General features: G+C 38.4%; 1 protein-coding gene across 11 annotated transcripts in view; it reads left to right on the top strand.

Moving 5' to 3' along the window:
- sorbs2a (sorbin and SH3 domain containing 2a) overlaps window positions 1–18,565 on the top strand; it is a 65,604-nt gene that overhangs the window by 12,334 nt on the left and 34,705 nt on the right. For 9 of the 11 annotated variants that reach the window (XM_084715033.1, XM_084715037.1, XM_084715036.1 and 6 more), the window contains exons 3-6: window positions 12,547–12,602; window positions 14,442–14,531; window positions 16,602–16,628; window positions 16,777–16,901. In XM_084715033.1, the coding sequence (XP_084571159.1) occupies window positions 12,593–12,602; window positions 14,442–14,531; window positions 16,602–16,628; window positions 16,777–16,901 (252 nt within the window). In that variant the 5' untranslated portion in view covers window positions 12,547–12,592. Of the gene's footprint in view, window positions 1–12,546; window positions 12,603–14,441; window positions 14,532–16,601; window positions 16,629–16,776; window positions 16,902–17,190; window positions 17,824–18,565 lie in introns of all 11 variants that reach the window. The other 2 variants (XM_084715042.1, XM_084715035.1) reach the window with 2 other exon arrangements.

The raw sequence follows: 18,565 nt of genomic DNA, 5'->3' as shown, positions 1-18,565 counted from the left end.
ATAAGTCGGGTCTGAACATAGATTGAAGTATTTACATGTCTAAGTACAGAGGGTTTTTAGGTATGTGCGTTCTGCAAACCAGGGAGCTTATCAGGGCCGTACAGAAATACTATTGTTTCATGTTCAGTGGCTTTAAAGCTATAATTCCCTTGTTACTGTCACTCTGTTTTGCCCTCCTCTTCCTCATTCCTTCTTGATAATAGGTATTTGTTTAAGAGCAAATCTGATGTACAAAAGAACAAAGACATCCAAAAGGTGCCTTCACAGAATAATAGCGAACACAAGGCTCTTGAATTACAGTCCCATGTGTATGTGTGATAATACCTTTTAAAGATGCCTTGGTATTTATACAAATATCTAAGAATATGTTGATTCATAGTTACTGTCATTAGTTGGAATAGCTGAGTGCAGTGTTGTTCAATGGCCATCATGGAAATAAAAACATTACTGAAGCCAAAATCAATAGGACTGTACAGGATAGTCTGGTGTTTGAGACTGAGAGATTCATCCCGTCGAGTCCCCAGTTGTGGTTGTGGAGTTTACCATTTTTCTGTGAATTTGAGGAATTAAAAATGTAAAATGATAATATTTCCTCATGCCTTACACCCAAAGTACATAAAAATTCCTAAGATAGTTTTTCTTGATTATCTGGACCACCTTAGAGGGTAAAGGCTCCTCTGTCTGTGGCAGTAAATATAGCACCCCTACTAATCAAGTTCCTCTTATCTTCATGCTCGACACTTAACACTGGTACCTGGGGAATCCAGACTATGTATGGGGGATGTAATCTTAGCTGATAGCCGTTCTACTTTAGTGAACCCCTTCCATCCAACGACAGACTGTTTTCAAAATATTTAGTGTGTTTTCATCATTAGATTTTGAAAATGCTGTAAAAGAATAGCATACAAAATCTTTACTAAACAAATTTTAAAATGTATTTTGCTGATAATTTTCTCTCTGAGGTATCAAATCTTTCTACAGGGTAGAGATATTGTTCTTCAGCCACTCATTTTTTCCTGTTGTGGTGCAACGATACAAAAGTCTTCTTTTCTGTCATGCTGTGTTTTACACAGGGCTACCTTCTCCTCACAAACGATTAATAATAAACAGTCTTAGCAAAGAATTTAGCTGAAAGTGCAAAGAGACCTTTTTCAGGATTAATTTCTTCACTACTGCTTCACCTTCCTCCCTCCCTCATTCTCTAGATAAGAACGTTTACTATACCAATGTTTGAATAAGCTAACTTCTACATTCCCCTGGAATGTCTCCTCTCCATCAAGCCTCTTAACACATCTTAGGCAGGCCTCTTAATTAATTAACAGATTGTTCCACATTCACTCAACATGTCAGGTCTTGTGTACTGGACCAGATTGGATTTAAATTAGTGAAAGAAAAAAACCTGCATTTCTACCAAACAGTCCAGTTAGGTTCTGTTCTACTTGTTACACATTTGAATGATAATTTACACTGGAAAGAGTTGTGGATGGTGCCAATAAAGCCACACCAAGCCACAAAGCTCTGGTAACACTCCCGCCTACATCTAAGAGTTTTGTCTGCTTGGTTTTCACGCTACAAGAATTTTAAATTTCAATGCAATATTAGTATAAAAAATTATATGTCTTTCAATACCATAGCAAAAAGAACTAGCAAAAAGTCTCAGGCACACAAAATAGGATGACTGTTTATGTGGGGTTTTTTTTAACTAACAACCTGCACACAGTACTGATACAGTAAAAATCACTTCCTGTTTTGTCTGTGCTGCCAGACATTTTTCAGGTAGCACAATAAAGACTGAACTGAACTGAAGTCTTGAATAACTTGGATCTTTTTTGTTAATCTTCTATACTTTAAACACTGTCAAATGATAATATTGTACTGTTTTTAAACACGTGTAATTGAAAAACTATAGAAGTATCGAACCTTCTGACAACCCTACTGTAAAAAAAAAAACAGATCTATGGTTTAACATGGCTGAGGTACGGATTTCAAGGGTACTAAGCCGAACGTGTTTGGTGGAAAAGCAGCACAGTACTACACAGTACTGCCTTTCACAGTATTATGATCTGTCTACTCATCTTAGATCCTCTAAACACTCTTGCATGTAGCAGTACCATGTCAGTTGTACTGCTAATAAAGATAATCCTCACTGTAGCATTTTAAGAAATTCCTTAATTTAGTGCTTTGAGCCTGTGCCCACTATTTTCTGAGTGTAACATGTCTTGTTTAGTGAGTCTGCCCTCTGACAGCAGTAGCAGTAGGAGTTTAAACATCATGTTTTAACCTGAAAGTGTTTGTGATTCACAGTTGTTCTCTTGTCACTCAACTATTTGAAAAAGCTGAAGCCATAACTCGGCTCACATATAACACTGAGTCAAAATGTCAAGTCGGGAGAAGCTCAAGCTTCATCTTTTGAAATTACTTTAGCCCTCAGCAGGACCATGTAACATTGTCCCTCCATTAGTGCATCTTATCATTTCATTGTAACTCTGCTTATTATGTTAGGTTGTTGCATTTGTGTCAGTGTGTAGCCTGGGGTTCTTCAGTGTTGTAATCACTGGCCTTTATTACAGAGCTCTCCATGTAGTGTACACATCTTAGAGATGAGGGGATGAGACAGTGGCAGCTTTAGAGGTGTTGTTTACTGACGATGCCGTGTCCCCAGACGGCTTTAGCCAGACAGCTTACATAATACTACATGCTAATGTCGGCTTCTTTCCATTTTCACGAGAGTGTGCTTCTTCAAACTTACTCCTTTATGTAATCTCTCCTCCTTTCTGCAATGTATATTTTTCTGTTTGCCTGTTTTTTATTTACCTCTTTTTTCACTGGTCATCCGTGCTCTTTTATGTTATCTTTTTTTTCCCTCCTCTCCGTGTATCAGTGTGCATCTTCAGTTCTGCATAGTAATGGTAAGATAACAAACCCACGACTTGTCACATCCAATTCATTTTCTTCTCCCATAGCCCCGACTCACAGTGCCGGGGCTTGTGTTGCATAATTGCATTAGCGCTCTCAGGCCAATGGCTCTGCTCGTTAGTGGGGTTGTGATGCAATCTGCAGAACACATGGGCCTCTGTTGTTTGTAGTATGGGCAGTGAGTGGGCACGCAGGGTCAGTGTATTGACCTTCCCTATCCATTCATACTGCCAGAGGGGGGTCTGCTAATGAGTGGCAAGGTTGAACAAACAAGGCTGATAACAGAGACTTTGTTGGAAGTGGCTGTTGTTCAACTAGTGGCTGTAATGTGGTGGTAGAACAGTGACATGGTGTTGATAAAATATTTTGTTGTTTATTCCTTCATTTGTGTGAGAGAGAAGTTTAAAACAGTGATTTGCATGAAGACTTATTTGATTTAAACTATTATTTTTGTACTAAGCTGTCAGGGTTTTTACTGAAGCATTAAAGACTCTCTATATATACTATTTATTTTGAATTAAAACCATGGTTTGGTGAAATACGGACTGTATTTCTGACTGGAGAGTCAGAGACTTAACTGTGCTCAAAGATCTGTCCAAAACCTCAAAAAAATGTGTGAATGCTCTCGATTAACATTTTTGGCAAGTGACCAGGGTATAAGCAGGATAATCATTCTGATGTGTGCATTAAAGGATTTCAACACTGCAGCTAAGAAGTACCTTCAGCAAGGATTTAAAGTTGTTAAGTTCTTAAACATACCTTGATATGGATTAGAACTTAGTGTGACATTCTCAAATTAATTTTGATTTCAGAGTTTTAAATAATGGTGGAAATTATGAATTTTTTTGCAGAGTAGAGTTTAAAATATAACACAGCAAACAACTTTAAATTTATTCTATTGCTTGTATGAAAATACAAATTCTGATGCTTATATGGTTCAACATTGCCTAGCTAGTGAGTAGTACCAATCTTTGCTCTACTGAAATGACTACAGCCATGAAAAAATTCAGAATGGCTTCATTATTTATTAATATCATTAAGATGAATAGCCCCACTGTACTGTATAGCTACGCTCCAGTAGGTTGGCTTACTGATTTATTAACTTGTCCTAAAAGGAGCTTTGGGAATGGGAGACAACAAGCAACGAGTTGTCTGTGAAGCAGCTGATGTAACGCTCTGTTGCAGAGTTAGATGTGAAAATATCAGGAGAAGAGGGAGAGGCAGGTTGGACATCAGAGAAGCAGTGGGCAAAAACGGTGAGCAGAGGCAGAATATTTAAATTTTCATGTGTGACTTGGTGAATTAAGGGTTTATTTCAACCAAACCACAGGTGGTGATTGTTGGAACAGAGGAAAGACAAACCAAAACAGTTTTGGTGAGTTTTATTTTGTTTCTGTCGAGTTCAAGTTAGGCCTAAGTGTGTTTTTCCGATGATAAAATTACTGTTTCTGTAAATGGAGTCTGGTGTCAAAATGGCTGTCACTGGTTAAACACTTACTCTGTAATAAAAAGCTCCTCCTGTAAGGATCCTTTCTTCAATGTTGTCAGACACTGAATAACAATCTGAACCAGTGAGTGGCAAAAACAAGCACTTTCACATCCCTTGTCGGCTCACGGATGTCCGTAGGGATTACATTGCTGATGGCAACGGCAGTCTTGCTCAAAATTGGATCAATTTCAAAAACTGTTGTCTCAAATTCCAAATAACAACCTGTTCTAAACTTACAATTCCTATGAAATACACTTTACTTTTGCACATTAATTCCGACACAAATTTCACTCATGCTAGTTTCAAATTAAACCGTGTACTGCAAACACCTACTGTATATTGACCTGCCTATCTGTCTCTGCATATAGACGTACACGTTGAGTGTATGATGTCATCCCATTTCCTAATGCATTTGTTGAATTATTCTTAGTTAACCTGCTAAGCTGTTGGTAAGCTGCTTGACTAGCACATGAAGAGCACAAATTGTGTGAGTCAGCTAACAGTAACTTAAATTTAGCAAATGCTGTGCTTCAAAACACTTAGCAAGTATGTAATACTCTCTGTTGTTACAGTAGAACAGTCCCAGAGTAAACCATAAAAGATTCAAGAAACTACAAAAGAGACCACCTTGGTTACAGTTATCTAGCCAACGTTAGCTTAGCTCAGTGTTTCTGGTGATAACATTTATCCAAAGTAATTATTTATTCTGTAAGAGTAAAGAATGCGGGAGGAATCTGAAAAGAAAGAATCGAGAATCGTTAAAAACATATCCAACCCTAGTCCTCAGTAGTCACTTAGACACAAAAACAACAAAATTGGGTCCAAAATGACAAATACTGAAGTTACTCCTTAAATTCACAGTTGAAATGTGAGATATCACAGACAGATGTGTATGGTAGCACTGAATTATATACTGTTGAAATGTTTACTTCTTTGTCTGACGTCTATCATGAATACTTTAACTCAACCACATAAAGCAGAATGGGTATTTCCCTATAGCTAGACTCTTATTTTGATTCCCAAGCCTTTCTGTTTTTTCTTGCCACAACCCTGCACTCCCACATTTGTACCACAAAAATGCACCACTAAAATAACTTGGCTTCAATTCAGCAATTAAGGAATGAAGCAATTCTAAATTCTGCCTTTTTTGGAGGGGTGTCTCTCGCTGTCATTTGGGTTTCAGGCTCGCCATGTCTCGATCAGGATTTATGTTGGATCTCCAGGGAAATTCTGTTGCCTTGTTGAAAAGGGATTTGTTCTATTTGATTCGTACAGTAAGATTAACGTTTTAGTTTCATCCTCATCAAAATCTTGAGTCCAAGCTTGTAACTAATGTTCACTGAAAAACATCACTTCAGATAATACAGTCTGTCTTATCAGTTTACTCAGAATATTGCACCCAATGTCCATTAATGTTTCTGTCAAAATGTATTTTTTTAATCTTTCAACAGATGACAAGCTTTTGTGTATATAGACCAGCTGACCAGAAAATGTCTATCTGATGACTTTTTAGTTGGATCTTTAAATAGATTTGCTAAGGAGCTTAATCTGTTGACATCCTGTGAGTATGTCTGAGTCTGAGCGACCACTCCAGGGTCAGGACCCTTGAGGCCATAGTCGGCTTATCTCCAATGACTGTTCACTCTCTCCTGCTATCTTCGCACATGCGCACACAAACAAAAGGCCCTTTAAATGCTTTGTTAAAATGTCATTCTGAAATTAAATCAGTTAAATTGAAATATAGCATATTCCAATAAAAATAGCTGCAGTTATATAAATATTATTTATTATTTAAATGTGTAAAATGTGTATATTGAATGTTGTAATTTATCCTAATTAGTTAAGTTTTGATTAATTGAGTAATTGTTTGTTCTGTAAAATGTCTGAAAATGGTGAAAAATGTTGATCAGTGTTTCCCAAAGCCTATGATTATGTCCTCAAATATCTTCTTTTGTCAACATCCCAAAGATGTTACATTTACTGTCATAGAGAAGTAAAGAAACCAGAAAATATCCACCTTTTAAGAAGCTAGAATCAGATCATTTTAAATTTCTTTCCTATTTCATAATCTACATAATCACTGACATATTTTTCTGTATGCAATCATAAGTTGATTTATCCCCATTATGAAATATTTCATTTATTTATGTATCTATATTTTTCATTGTCTTCCAATTGCTGATATAAGGGCATGATGTCATAAGTAAATGAAATTGTAAATCCTTGAATTTCTTCCTTGTCTTGTAAAGAAAACAAGCTCTGAACGGAGGGAAGATATGCTAGTAGGGCTGTGTGAAACAATTATGTTCATTATCCATTAATCTGCCAGTTATTTTCACGATTAATCCAGTAACTGTTCAGTCTGTAAAATGTGACGTCTTCAGATTGCTTATTTTGTCCAACGGACAGTCCAACACCCAAAGACTCTCAAAAAGAAAAACAGCAAATGTTTGACATTTTCACTTGAAAAAATACTGAATTCATTGACTACCAAAACATTTGGCAACTAGTTTTCTTCCAATCAATTAACTGACTAATAGTTGGAGCGCTTTATGCTATGTGAGCCAGTGAAGAGGGAATTAATTTATGAATGAGAACTGGAAGATGTTGTTGTCTCCTCCGCAATTGCAAGCAATATCAGGGCCGTGCACTTGTGGGCAGTGAAACAGTCCCTCCTACAAAAATAAACTACCGTCAAGGGAAACACTTCAGTACAAAAGACAAACAAAGTAAAGGATAGGGTGGTAAATAAACAGTAGCATAAAGCATTTCCAGTGGTTACTGCCATCCTCTGCTGAATGTTTCTGCTATGGGAGTGTTCTCCGCCAGGGATATTCTGCTGCGTAAGACTGCCAGCTGGTTGAAAACAACATGAGCTATAATCCATAGCTGTGTACAGTAAGCACAAGATTGAAAAAAGTTCAGACAGTTGAATCATTGTTATTTCTTTCATGTTTTCATTGTTATCATTTTTCTCATGGAAGGATGGTGACAAATTTGTTTATAGACACTTGTTTTGTCTATGCCAAGGCAGACTGCCAGTGACTAATGGCATCCCGGCCAGTGCTCTTTGTTTGTGTTTTTCTTTCCTTCCTTTTGTGCTTCCATTATACTGTCTGGGTTGCATTTTTCTCCATGTTTTTGTTTTCTCAGGACATCGCTTGTAGAATAAGGACACAGCTAAATGACCCTTCATTTGTTCATAAAGACAAAGAAACTGTTAGTGATATGTTGTAACCCCATTCTCTAGTTGCACTGATAAAGTTCTGCTTTGTCTTCTAAATGCTGTCTACACACTAATTTGATGAGATCACAGTGATTACTCAAGGAAATTCCCGTACATGTATACTTACTGCGACTTATCTTTCGTCTTAAGAACTGAATTTTTGTCGAGAGCTTTATCAAAGTCAACAGTGTTAAAACTCTTACGTGTGGAAAATTTGCATGTTGTGATGGGGAGGAAAATTGACATGCCATGATAGAAAAGGCTTCTGATAATAAACACAAATTAATGTTCTTCTGATAAAGGAGGAGGATGAGCTTCTTAATATAGTTACTAAAGTGTCTTATGTTTCAAAGGGACTCAAAGCTCAAACCCTATTAGTCCACTGATATGAACCAAATGGCTCCCAGTGGGTCACTCAACAGACTAATGAGACTTGATGGGCTTGTGGTGTTGGACACCATCACTCTCTGTGGCTTATAGCTCTGACTTGTGTATTTGCAGTCCCACAGCTATTACACTCAGTAATTATATACACACCAGTCTCCAGAGTGGCCCACCAATGTCTAAATTACAGTCGGTGGATAAACCACTGCAAAGTAAGAAAATAAAATCACTCGAAACAAACTTAACACGCCAAATGCTTCAGCCAACAAAACTAGGACAGTGATTAAAAACAACTCATTTAGCACATTTAGTGTTCGTTCAGTTAAGTAGAATTTTATGTAGAGAAAAGTTCGGGGAATTGACATTTAAATTAATTCATTATTAGAAATGATAAGTTAATGTTTGATCTGTCAATATTTATTCCCTTCTATTAAGCCTTACACTTTGGAGAAGCACTGCCTGAATATTTATGGGAGCATCTGGCGGCCCTCCAGGATATATGCCGTGACATGCATGCTGAAATGCATGAGCTGCTAATTATCTATCACCGTTTGTATTTAAAAGCTTAAAAAACTCTATCTGGACAGATAGTCAGAGTTGTTCGGAGGTGTAGAGCCTGGCGGGTTTTCTTCCAGTGCCCAGCCATAACATTACACCACGGCCACAGCTGCTGTGTCGCCGCTGATCTGTCCCCAAGAAACATGATCCTGTTTATAATCTGACCATCATTTGGACGCCGACGGCCAGCGACGCCAGACCCATGATTTACCCCGCTGCATGTGTGCGCGTATGTGTGTTTCTCAGAGATAGATTTATGAGGGCATACTGTATGAGGGTGAGGATTAGGTCTTGAGGGACTGAAAGTATCCCACAATGCATGGCTTGATTTAGTCCCACAAGTAATAGTGGCACTTCCTCCTCACCAGCATTAACTGGTCTTGGAAACCCTCACATGGTAGCAACAAAGTAGTTGTTTATGTGGGTAAATAAGGATATATTAATGATTATTAACATAGGAGGATGAATTTATGTTCAATTTACGCTATGTGTTTTGAGAGAAATACTCCCAAAGATTTGTTTTTTCCTTGTGACCAAGATACATAGTAAACAGGACATTTTATGGGTGTAAAACTCACATTCAGTTGTCTGTAATTGTGACACTGTTTTTTCCCTGCATTTTTTATAGTGCAGTTCCTTGTTACTTATCATCTGGCATATACACTAATACAGTATATCTGCAATAAGCTAATATCAGCCAGTGTACGTCTGGTTCTAATGCTAATGAGAAACTTTGTACTGTAGCTTCAAACTGTTGCTGTTTGTTTGGCATCAGTGAAGGATTTTTTTTTTTTTACAGTATCCCATAATGGAAAAGTCGTCTTGTTACAGAAAAAACAGTATAAATATTCAAGAGTATTTTGTCATAATTATAATGTTAATTATCAATTGTAATTAGTTGTTAGAATGGAAAAGGATCTCAGAAATGATGGTTCTAACGTCCCGATGTTTACCATCATCTGATCTGAATCGAGCCCATAAAATTTTAAGCATGGCCAAATACACGTTAATGTTATGCCATCCATCGAGTGCCACTCATCGCTAGAGACAACTGCTCAGGCAGTTTACACGTTCATGTCAGGATATGGTAGCATTCCACATCCAAAATAAACCCCAGTAAATGATAGCCACAATTATCAGGACTGTCCTGTTAAATGTATAATGACACCCAGCATTGTCACAGTGTTGAAGCAAATGTCTGCTAATGCATTGTCATTTGCATTGCCAGTTTGTACTCCAGAGCTGTAACATATGCTAAGAAGGATTAAACATGAGTTAAAGCACAAAGTGCTAATCTATGTGTGTGTTTTCATTATTACACAGCCTGTATGTTTAGGAGAGATCCCTACTCACTTGTATGCGAACATATGTTTGATGTTTACGTAGACTTTTCTCAGTGCTGCAGTTTAACATCATTTGTACAGATTTAATTACTTTGTGAACTGAAGAGGGCAAAGCCGAAACATCTGTGCATTTTCCTCCCCTGTGCTGAACATAGAAGCTGAAAGAATTCTGACTGAAACTCTGCTTTTACTTATAGATTTACTTACAACAGCAACTTTCAGTGTACACTACATATTAGGATTCAAGGCATAATAATGAAGTATTTACCCAGCTTTATGTTAATTTTAGGATATTCTTGTCTGCACCTCTGGCAGTTTGGCAGTTGCTAATATGTCACAGAGTTGTCCAATAGTTATGCAGAGATGTACATGACCAGAACAGTGCTGGATGTTTCTACAGTAGCCCAGAACTGACAAACAAAACACTGGCTCTAGAGAGGGTCTGGAGGGTTTTTCGCTGCAAGTCTCACTCCCACTGTAGGTTCTCCTTCTACACACTTGGAAGGGGAGGGTGAGACAGGTGGTGTTCAGTTTGTTGCAGTCTTGCTTTTAAATTCTACACACTGGCTCTTAAGATAATGAAGTCATCCCAGTCATAATGTTTTCGAGTAGGAGTAAGAGTTCTGAGACCATCTACTGTAACAGTCAAACAACAGCTACAGTACATCACATTTCCAAAACTTCATAAGAGTACCTACATGTCTGTAAGGCAAGGTTAGCCTTGTATATGTCATAGTTATTTAAATACCAGACATGTATGATCCCTACTGCAGCCACTGTATGTTGTCACTTGTAGTATCTGTCATGCACACTAAGTCTCATGATGACACACGTGCATGCACTCACACAGCGATGCAACAGTTTGTGTTGTGCCTTTGGCTTTTGAGGTGTGCCCTATTCATATCAATCATGCACCCTACTGCAACAGTTCCAAGAAAAGGTCTATGGGTATATGGGTGCAGTTAAGTAAACATGGCAATCTGTATCATTTATCAGTGCCTTTTAAGTTATTTATGTTTCATCTATGTGCCATGAAGAATTTGCTGAGGTCATTAAGTCTCTCACTCAGCTGGAAGAAGTTATGTTCCCACATTTAGATTCCATGGGTTTAGACTTTGGTTTAAACATATTTCTGAACATGACAGACAGTACGTGTTGATTTAATTTAAACTTTTACTTTTTTGTACTGTGCTGCATATAGGCCTGTCTCAAAAACTGCTTTTGTAGGACAATATTTTGAGATAAACAATATTGTTGTCATCAGTGCCACTCATGGAAGGATAATAAAGCAGATACAAATCATTAAAAGAGTAATGAACTTTTGATTCGTAAGAATATTTAGACATTTGAATTAGAATCTGAAAGTATTAAAATACCCTAATCAAATAAAACATGAATAAAATAAAACAACATGGCCAAAATAAAAAATAAAATGGACTCTCAAGCTCTGTTCTTTTGTGTTTATCTGACATAGGTGTTGAGAAAAATGCAAAAGTGCTGCACCCGAGTCTTATATTGACAGGCAAAAACCCTGCTGTAATGTTGGTGACATTTTTATGTAAACAAACACACTTGCAAACACAACAGGCATATCGAGGTCAGCAAAAATGATCAAGGTAAGGTCATGTCTATAAATTGTACGATAAGTCAAGGTGCACAGTAACTCAGTTGAAAGAGAATTTAAAGAATAAATGAAAAATGAATAATTGAGCTTGTTGACCTGCTGTTTATCACTTCCATGGCTCTCATAAGACAACATGAAGAACTCTTCACAGCTTATATCCTTCACATTTCTGTCCACATTGAAAACATGAAGCCTACATTTTACATGTTAGTTGTCCATCCAGTATTTTTTATTTCACTTAAGCAGTTAATCAGAAATACTCTCATAATCTCTCTGAAGCATTTTGTTCAGTATCTGTTGTTCATTTATAATATCCAGACCACATTATCTGTGTACTCTGTCTATATCTTACCATCTTATCTTATTCACGGTTGCAGAGGTCTGTCTCAGCACACTTTGGGCAAGAGGCCAGGTGCTCTTTATTTTGCTAATCTAATAAAGGTCCATGCCACCTTAGCCTTATAATCAGACTGAATTGCCACTTTAGTTTGGTCGATATAAATTGGTGAATAAATCAGGGTGGGTTGTGGTTCTGATCTCTAGAACAAGGCTAATGACACCTTATTTTTCCTGGAAATTCAGAAGTGCAGTTTATGATTCAGTTCATCCCTCGGTTTGTCACATCTTCATGTCCAGGAGGTCTAGACTTCAGCCCATAGGTTTTCTCAGGATTGGAAAAATGAAATACATGAAAGGAGTTTAAAATTGAGCTGACTTGCAGTCAACTGCAGCATGTCAGCACATTGCATTTCTATTACTAAACACCATTAATCTCTCCAGAATTTCCTTGCACAGAGATTTTGGCCCCTTCAGTAGTGTGATTTGAATCAAAGTACAGTTAATGACTCAGTGGGCAGCAGGAAACTGGCAGAATTCCAAAATAATTGCTTATATTTAGGATTTAATACAAAGAGTTTGCAAAAAAAATGTTGTTACGTCCTGTAATTGCAATGAGTCAGTTATTTATTGTGTAAATTTCCTTAAATACTTTGTCTTTGTTTTCCAGGAAGGTGTATCCCCCTGCAGTAGATCAGTAAGAAGTGCTCTTCAATATGAATACAGGTATTCACACACACACACACACATAAACCATGTACTTCATGAGATATTTGGGAAATCATCATCATCATCATCCAGTCCATGTCCATTCTTTTTGTTTAGCAAAGTTGAATGATTCTATTTTCATGTTTGCAGTTTATATTATGTTTATTAGTACAAATAACTGAACCTCAAACGATTGTTTACGTTTGATAGTCACAAAAAAAGGTCAGTATATTTCCACATTTTAGACCGCCTAGCTATTTTAAAAGCCGCTATGTGTCCTAGTTTCCCTTCACCACAGGCATGAGTCTGTAATTCTAACCCTGACCCTGTTTCACCATTTCGGTGTTGGTCCATTTTGGGCCTGGGTTATTGTGACCGAAAGCATCAATAAGTATAGTAAGCCTGTTGCTTTTAACCACAGTGACGTATTCCTCCTTTAATACATACCCAAAGCTCTGGGTAAGGTTGGCAGTCATCCCAAGGGTGCATTTCAGCCAGAGAATCAATGATGAGTAATCTGTCTTTGAGTCCTCCTCACACACCAACACTCTGTGTGGCTGCCAATGTTGGCTTGACTCATCTTGGTTGTTTGCCTATATTTACAATATGGAAGACAACACAAAAATAGCTTTGTCATGTGTTGAAAGATAGCCAGTAAAATTTAGAACACAAAATTCATTTGATGGAGCAACAAAATGCTCTCAAAATGGATGGTAGATCAATGAAATAGTTATACTGACATTATACTGGCATGGCTATGTCCAAAAAAAAACAGATAGGGATGCACCGATTAACTGTCCGAACATCATTATTTACCTTATTGACTGCAATTAGACTATCTGCAAATAAGATGATATTCATGGCAGTGGCCGATGTTTATCCGTTCTGTTGCATCAATTTTGCACTCGCTAAATGCCGTGCTGGTTATTTTTGACAACAGTAGCTAGCACACCCAGGTGCTGTTTAGCCACTGGCTCAACACACCTCTGGTATGACAGAAGAGGGCAATGGGTGCCATATTTTTTTCTAATGAAGATGTGTTTGTTTCCCTTGCACAAAAGGCTAATAAATAGCGACCAAAATAAATTAAAAGACCAAAAACATCTCTTTCGGCATTGGCTGCTGGCATCCCTAACAGCAAACCAGTCAGACATCCTACAAGACCAACTAAATCAGTGGTCACCGTCTGTCACAGGAGGTGGCAACACACCAGCCTTATCTGGAGTTGGTTCCAAAAAAGGCTAAATTAGGCTGAAGTTAATTTACTCTAGCAAACTACTTTGATCCCAGACGAGACCCCACAGAAACTTGTCACAGATAATTTTAAAGCACCTTTTAAAGAAGTGCCAGGTAGTTAAGGGAGGATACATTGGGAGAATATATGGAGGAGCATTTACTGAAGAGTAGCGAAGGTAATTTGCTGCAGTTCAGTTAATGAAAGAGTTTGAACAGTGTATCAGTAGGCCAGTTAACAGGGATTTTATGATGTTTAACTACAGTGACACTTGATTTCTCCACTATTAACAAATGTCCCCTATATTTATTCCCTGTATCATAAGTCTCACTTAAAGTCATGATTCCTGTCGGCATGAGAGGAATGGTTAGGCTTATGTCAGCTAATGCAATACAACACATTTACACTTCTGCTTTACAATTAAATCTTGTGATTGGGCTGTGTACTAGTTTCATCACAATAAAATTCAAGCTCTTTAAATGCATGTGCTTTGCTTCTTCTTGTTTGTGTTATGTTTCTGGCTGGACGCATTTGTGTGTGATTTCATGTATTTGTGTATATGCATGTGCATGTGTGCTGCTGCTTCTGCCTCTATGATCATCTGCCTGGCTGTGATTTCTCAGATAGCGGAGGATTTGCTCGCAAAAGCGTGGCCTTGTCACTCATACTCTCTCCCATGAAGAGGGTCCAGAGCTCACCAAATCTAGGCACAGGTACTAACACTCACAAACACACTACAGATTAACACATTTGAATGAGAAGAGTAAATAGCTAAAAACTGGGCCACTTCAAGTATTGACTGGACTTAACTGTCAAAGCACGAGGTAAGGCTTTTAAAAGTGGCTTGTTTTTATTCATAACCATGTTTGGGTTTCATCAACCTGATAGCATATTTGAAATACTTTCAAATTGGCTGTGGCTGCCTTAGTATGCTTAAGCAATGTTTGGACTGCAGGATGCTATTATTTTTCTGATCAGTTCATTGTATAATTCTTTTATTTCCTTTTGTTTATTCTCTTCCGTCTTGGGCTTGTTTTTGCTTCCTAAATCAGTCATAACTCATACTGTAGCCGTGTTGTTAATGTTAATCTTCCTGCCTTTTTGACAGCTCTCATATGTCATGCTCTCACACTCCTCCATGCCATTTCCCTCTCTTTATGGGTAGTTTACTCTACTCTTCCTCTTGTCTTAAGTTTTTTTCGTCACTCTTCCAGACTCTTTTTTTTTCCGTGCTCTTTCTCCGCTGTCAGCATGGATTGGTTAGAAATGGCACGGCTCCCTTGACCTTGAGCTCTTGGAGAAAATGGAAATGTTCCTGGTTGGACTTGTGTTGACTAAAATGACACCATTTGAGTTAATTCTTCCTGCTCATTGTTTCACTTTCATGCATGCAAACTTACAGCAGATCTGCTGTATGTAAGCCCCTTCATCCGAAAATTGCTGCCTATTTCTTGCCACACACAATTTAAAATTTCTGAATAACTGAGGAGCTTTAACATAGCAACGGGGAGAGCTGAGGCTTAAGTATATTCTCATCTTCCAGAGGCTACAGCTGGTCATCCCCATCTGCATATCCCTTTCCTCTGCTGAAAGAGCAGTGTTTGTGCCTGAACCTTGTCAGCATCCAGGTTAACAGCTGCACCCATGTAGGCATTCTAGCTTTGTCAGCTTTGTTTTAACAATAGTAGGGCACTGAGTGAAAACTGATAAGCTGTTGTCAGATATAGATGGTTTCAGAGAATGGTAGGTCTGTGCGTAGCCACTAGAGTACTATTATTATTAGACGTGCAAGCATCAGCTCATGAGGGACCCTCAGCCTCAGCTAGAGGTGTACAGTACACTCACCATTGCTGTTTATTATACAGTGATACTTGGAGTCTACACGTAAAAATCTGCAATGGTCAAGACATACAGAAAGTAACTTGCTTCAACACTGTAGACTACAAAATGAAGGTTTACAAGCCAGTTCAAAGTGATTTGTGTGCTCTGGAGTCAACCATCCCAGCTTAAGCCATCTCTGCTGATAACTCTATATTGCTGTGAACATAATCAGCCATGTGGAAACAATTGACAGAGACATTCATAATCAGAAAATGAGTGTGTGAAAACACTCAAGAATTTGGCTAAAGGATAGTTCTGGTATATTTCAGACTGGTGTATTTCCCATAAATGTGGCTGTTGTGGCCCTATGGGTCATGCTATCTTTGCATTCCTTACCTCCTTAGTAGAGATTCGGAAAAACAAGGACTTGTTCAAAAGAACTCATATAATGGAAAGCTGTGTATGCCTCCTACAGCTTCCTACTGTTTTTTTTTTTTTTACATGAATCATTTCAAACTCTTGTCTGACTGAAAGAAAGCACAGAAAGAAGCCACCTAAAATGGCCAGTATGGCTACAATGTCTGAACTAATTTCTATAATAGAGCCAGAATCTGATTGAACATTTGTATTCGCTACACATAAAGAGCCACCTTATAACTAACACCACTCTCATGATATTCTGTTTCACATCAGGATAAGTCATGCAATTCTTAAGAAAGAATTCTTTTTTTCTGTCCTATACTTTTCCTCTTCACTATGTCTTTTCAAACCTGTGTCCACTCCTTTAACTGCCATCGCCAGGTCTCTTTTTGTCACACCAGGCATTCTCGCAAACTTTTTGTGAGATGACGACTGCGTTTCATGTAATATTATGCAGTAGCATTGAAGTTTGTTGTAGGTATGAGTATGATCACACATTCAGTTGTGTCACTTATTATTGGTGTGTCTTCTCTGTTCCCCAGGGAGTGATTCTCACTCATCAGACTTGGGTAAGTCTTTGTTACTTTTGGTGAATTCAGGTGGAGAATCTTGACATTGCATGACTAAAGAAGCCATGAAACACTTCACAGGAGACCAGAAAAGTTAATCAGAAAGGACTGCACTTTTTGATGTTAATATTATGAAATTCATCCTCAGATTCTTGGCGGTCACGCAGTGTAACAGATGGCCTTAAGAATGGAGACGCTAGCAGCTCATCTCTCGCTGCCAAAGGCTTCCGCAGTGTCAGACCCAACCTGCAGGACAAAAAGTCACCAACACAGGTAAATGTCTCGCACACCACACTTGACAGATGTTGACATTCTTTTCTTTTTTACTGCTATTTAAAAAAAAATAATGTTTGGTTCGTAAAAGTTCTCTGTGGAAAATGATGTTCTTAATTACACCACAAACCATCATAATTATGGATAATTTGCACAGAACCATTCTGTATTTCTAAGTATGTATTTGGAATGACTTGATGATGATTTGTATCAAGCTTTGCACTGATGGACTTTTTTGTTGTTGCTGCTTGAACTTCTCTTGGCTGTTGCATTCTAATTGGCCAATAAGGGTGTCAATCACGTGCCCCTGCCACCCCCCAGGAGAGAGAGTTTCCACTTCTCGCCCACTGGTACTAATCCACCAGAGTACAGCTCCCTTGTTGCCCTGGCTAATGATTTTAGCCCAGGAACGCTAACATTCACCCAGAATGAGAAAGCAATTTTGAAAGAGTCGTACACTATTAGTAGCACTTCTTCTTACTCCTACTCAGAGACCAGTGCAAACGCAGTCCAACAGACACACCAGTCCACTGTCCCAAATGATGTTAACTGTAGTGCATCTGCCACCACTAATACCCAGGAACGTAAGGTGTCCTCCCTCAAACTAACCCCTGTCACCATCCCTGATCCCCCGGCTCACAGCAACTCCTACCTTGATCCCAACACTAAGACCACAGGTTCCCCACCTTCCACCTCCCCTTCTCCACAAAAGGGCCCCACCCTGTCTCCGCCCCTGACACAGACATCCTTGCTTTCTGTCCACCTGGGATCCGAGAATCTGAAACGTCCTCCGAGCGACACAGTGGAACTCAAGGTCCCAGATCAAGCCCCAAAACAAACCCCGAACCCAGCTCCTTCCCATGTGGAGATAACGAAGCCTCCACCTGCAGTTCCACCAAGACCTTCACCTGCAGAACTGTTGGTACATAACTGACTCCATGCTGTAACAACAGAACAAAAGAGAGCAATGATTGTGTCCATTTTAAAGTCATTATAATACAACATCCCTGGGTTTTTGTCTTGGTGACATCAAGAATGATTAAAGGGTAATACACTGACCATAGCACACACTGAACGTGCCATACAAACAAGAAGTGGTCCAGGTACCGTAGACAGGATGTGCCAGATTCAGAGACCAAAATTTCTAAAATTGCTGTTTTCTGTTGTCTTGATGCTCCTTGAAGCCACTGGTACTGTTACATGGAAAACAAGTGTTTTAATGCACGTCATATGCTGCTTGTGTGTGTTGCCCTTTGGTTCGTTAGTCTTGGTGCTGCCATCCAAACAGCCAGTCAAACTAATTTTGGTTCTACATATGTGTGAACTCATACTGTATGTGTGATAACCAGCTGTTTCATTTATTTTATACCACTGTTACTAGGGCTGGGTATCATTTAAAAATTATTATGTTTATTTTGATGTTGTTTAAAGCTGAAATAGCATTGTTCTGCCTCAATAATTATTGATACCACCAGATAATACACTAAAACGATCAGGTTTGGAATCCATGTTTCTCCTTGTCACATAGTGTTGCCTGAAATATGACCAATGTGTTTTGACTGTAGCTGGAATTAAACCTTAAAAACAAATGCATTTCCCAAGATTCCCAGAATAGCATGCCTCTGTTCCCGGGATATTTAATGTCAAATTATCCCGGCTAAATA

The sequence above is a fragment of the Lutjanus erythropterus genome, chromosome 3 (assembly GCF_056507025.1).
Source record: "Lutjanus erythropterus isolate fLutEry1 chromosome 3, fLutEry1.hap2, whole genome shotgun sequence".
Taxonomy (NCBI): domain Eukaryota; kingdom Metazoa; phylum Chordata; class Actinopteri; order Lutjaniformes; family Lutjanidae; genus Lutjanus; species Lutjanus erythropterus.
The sequence above is the reverse complement of the archived record's forward strand: the minus strand, read 5'-3'. Positions and strand labels throughout refer to the sequence as shown.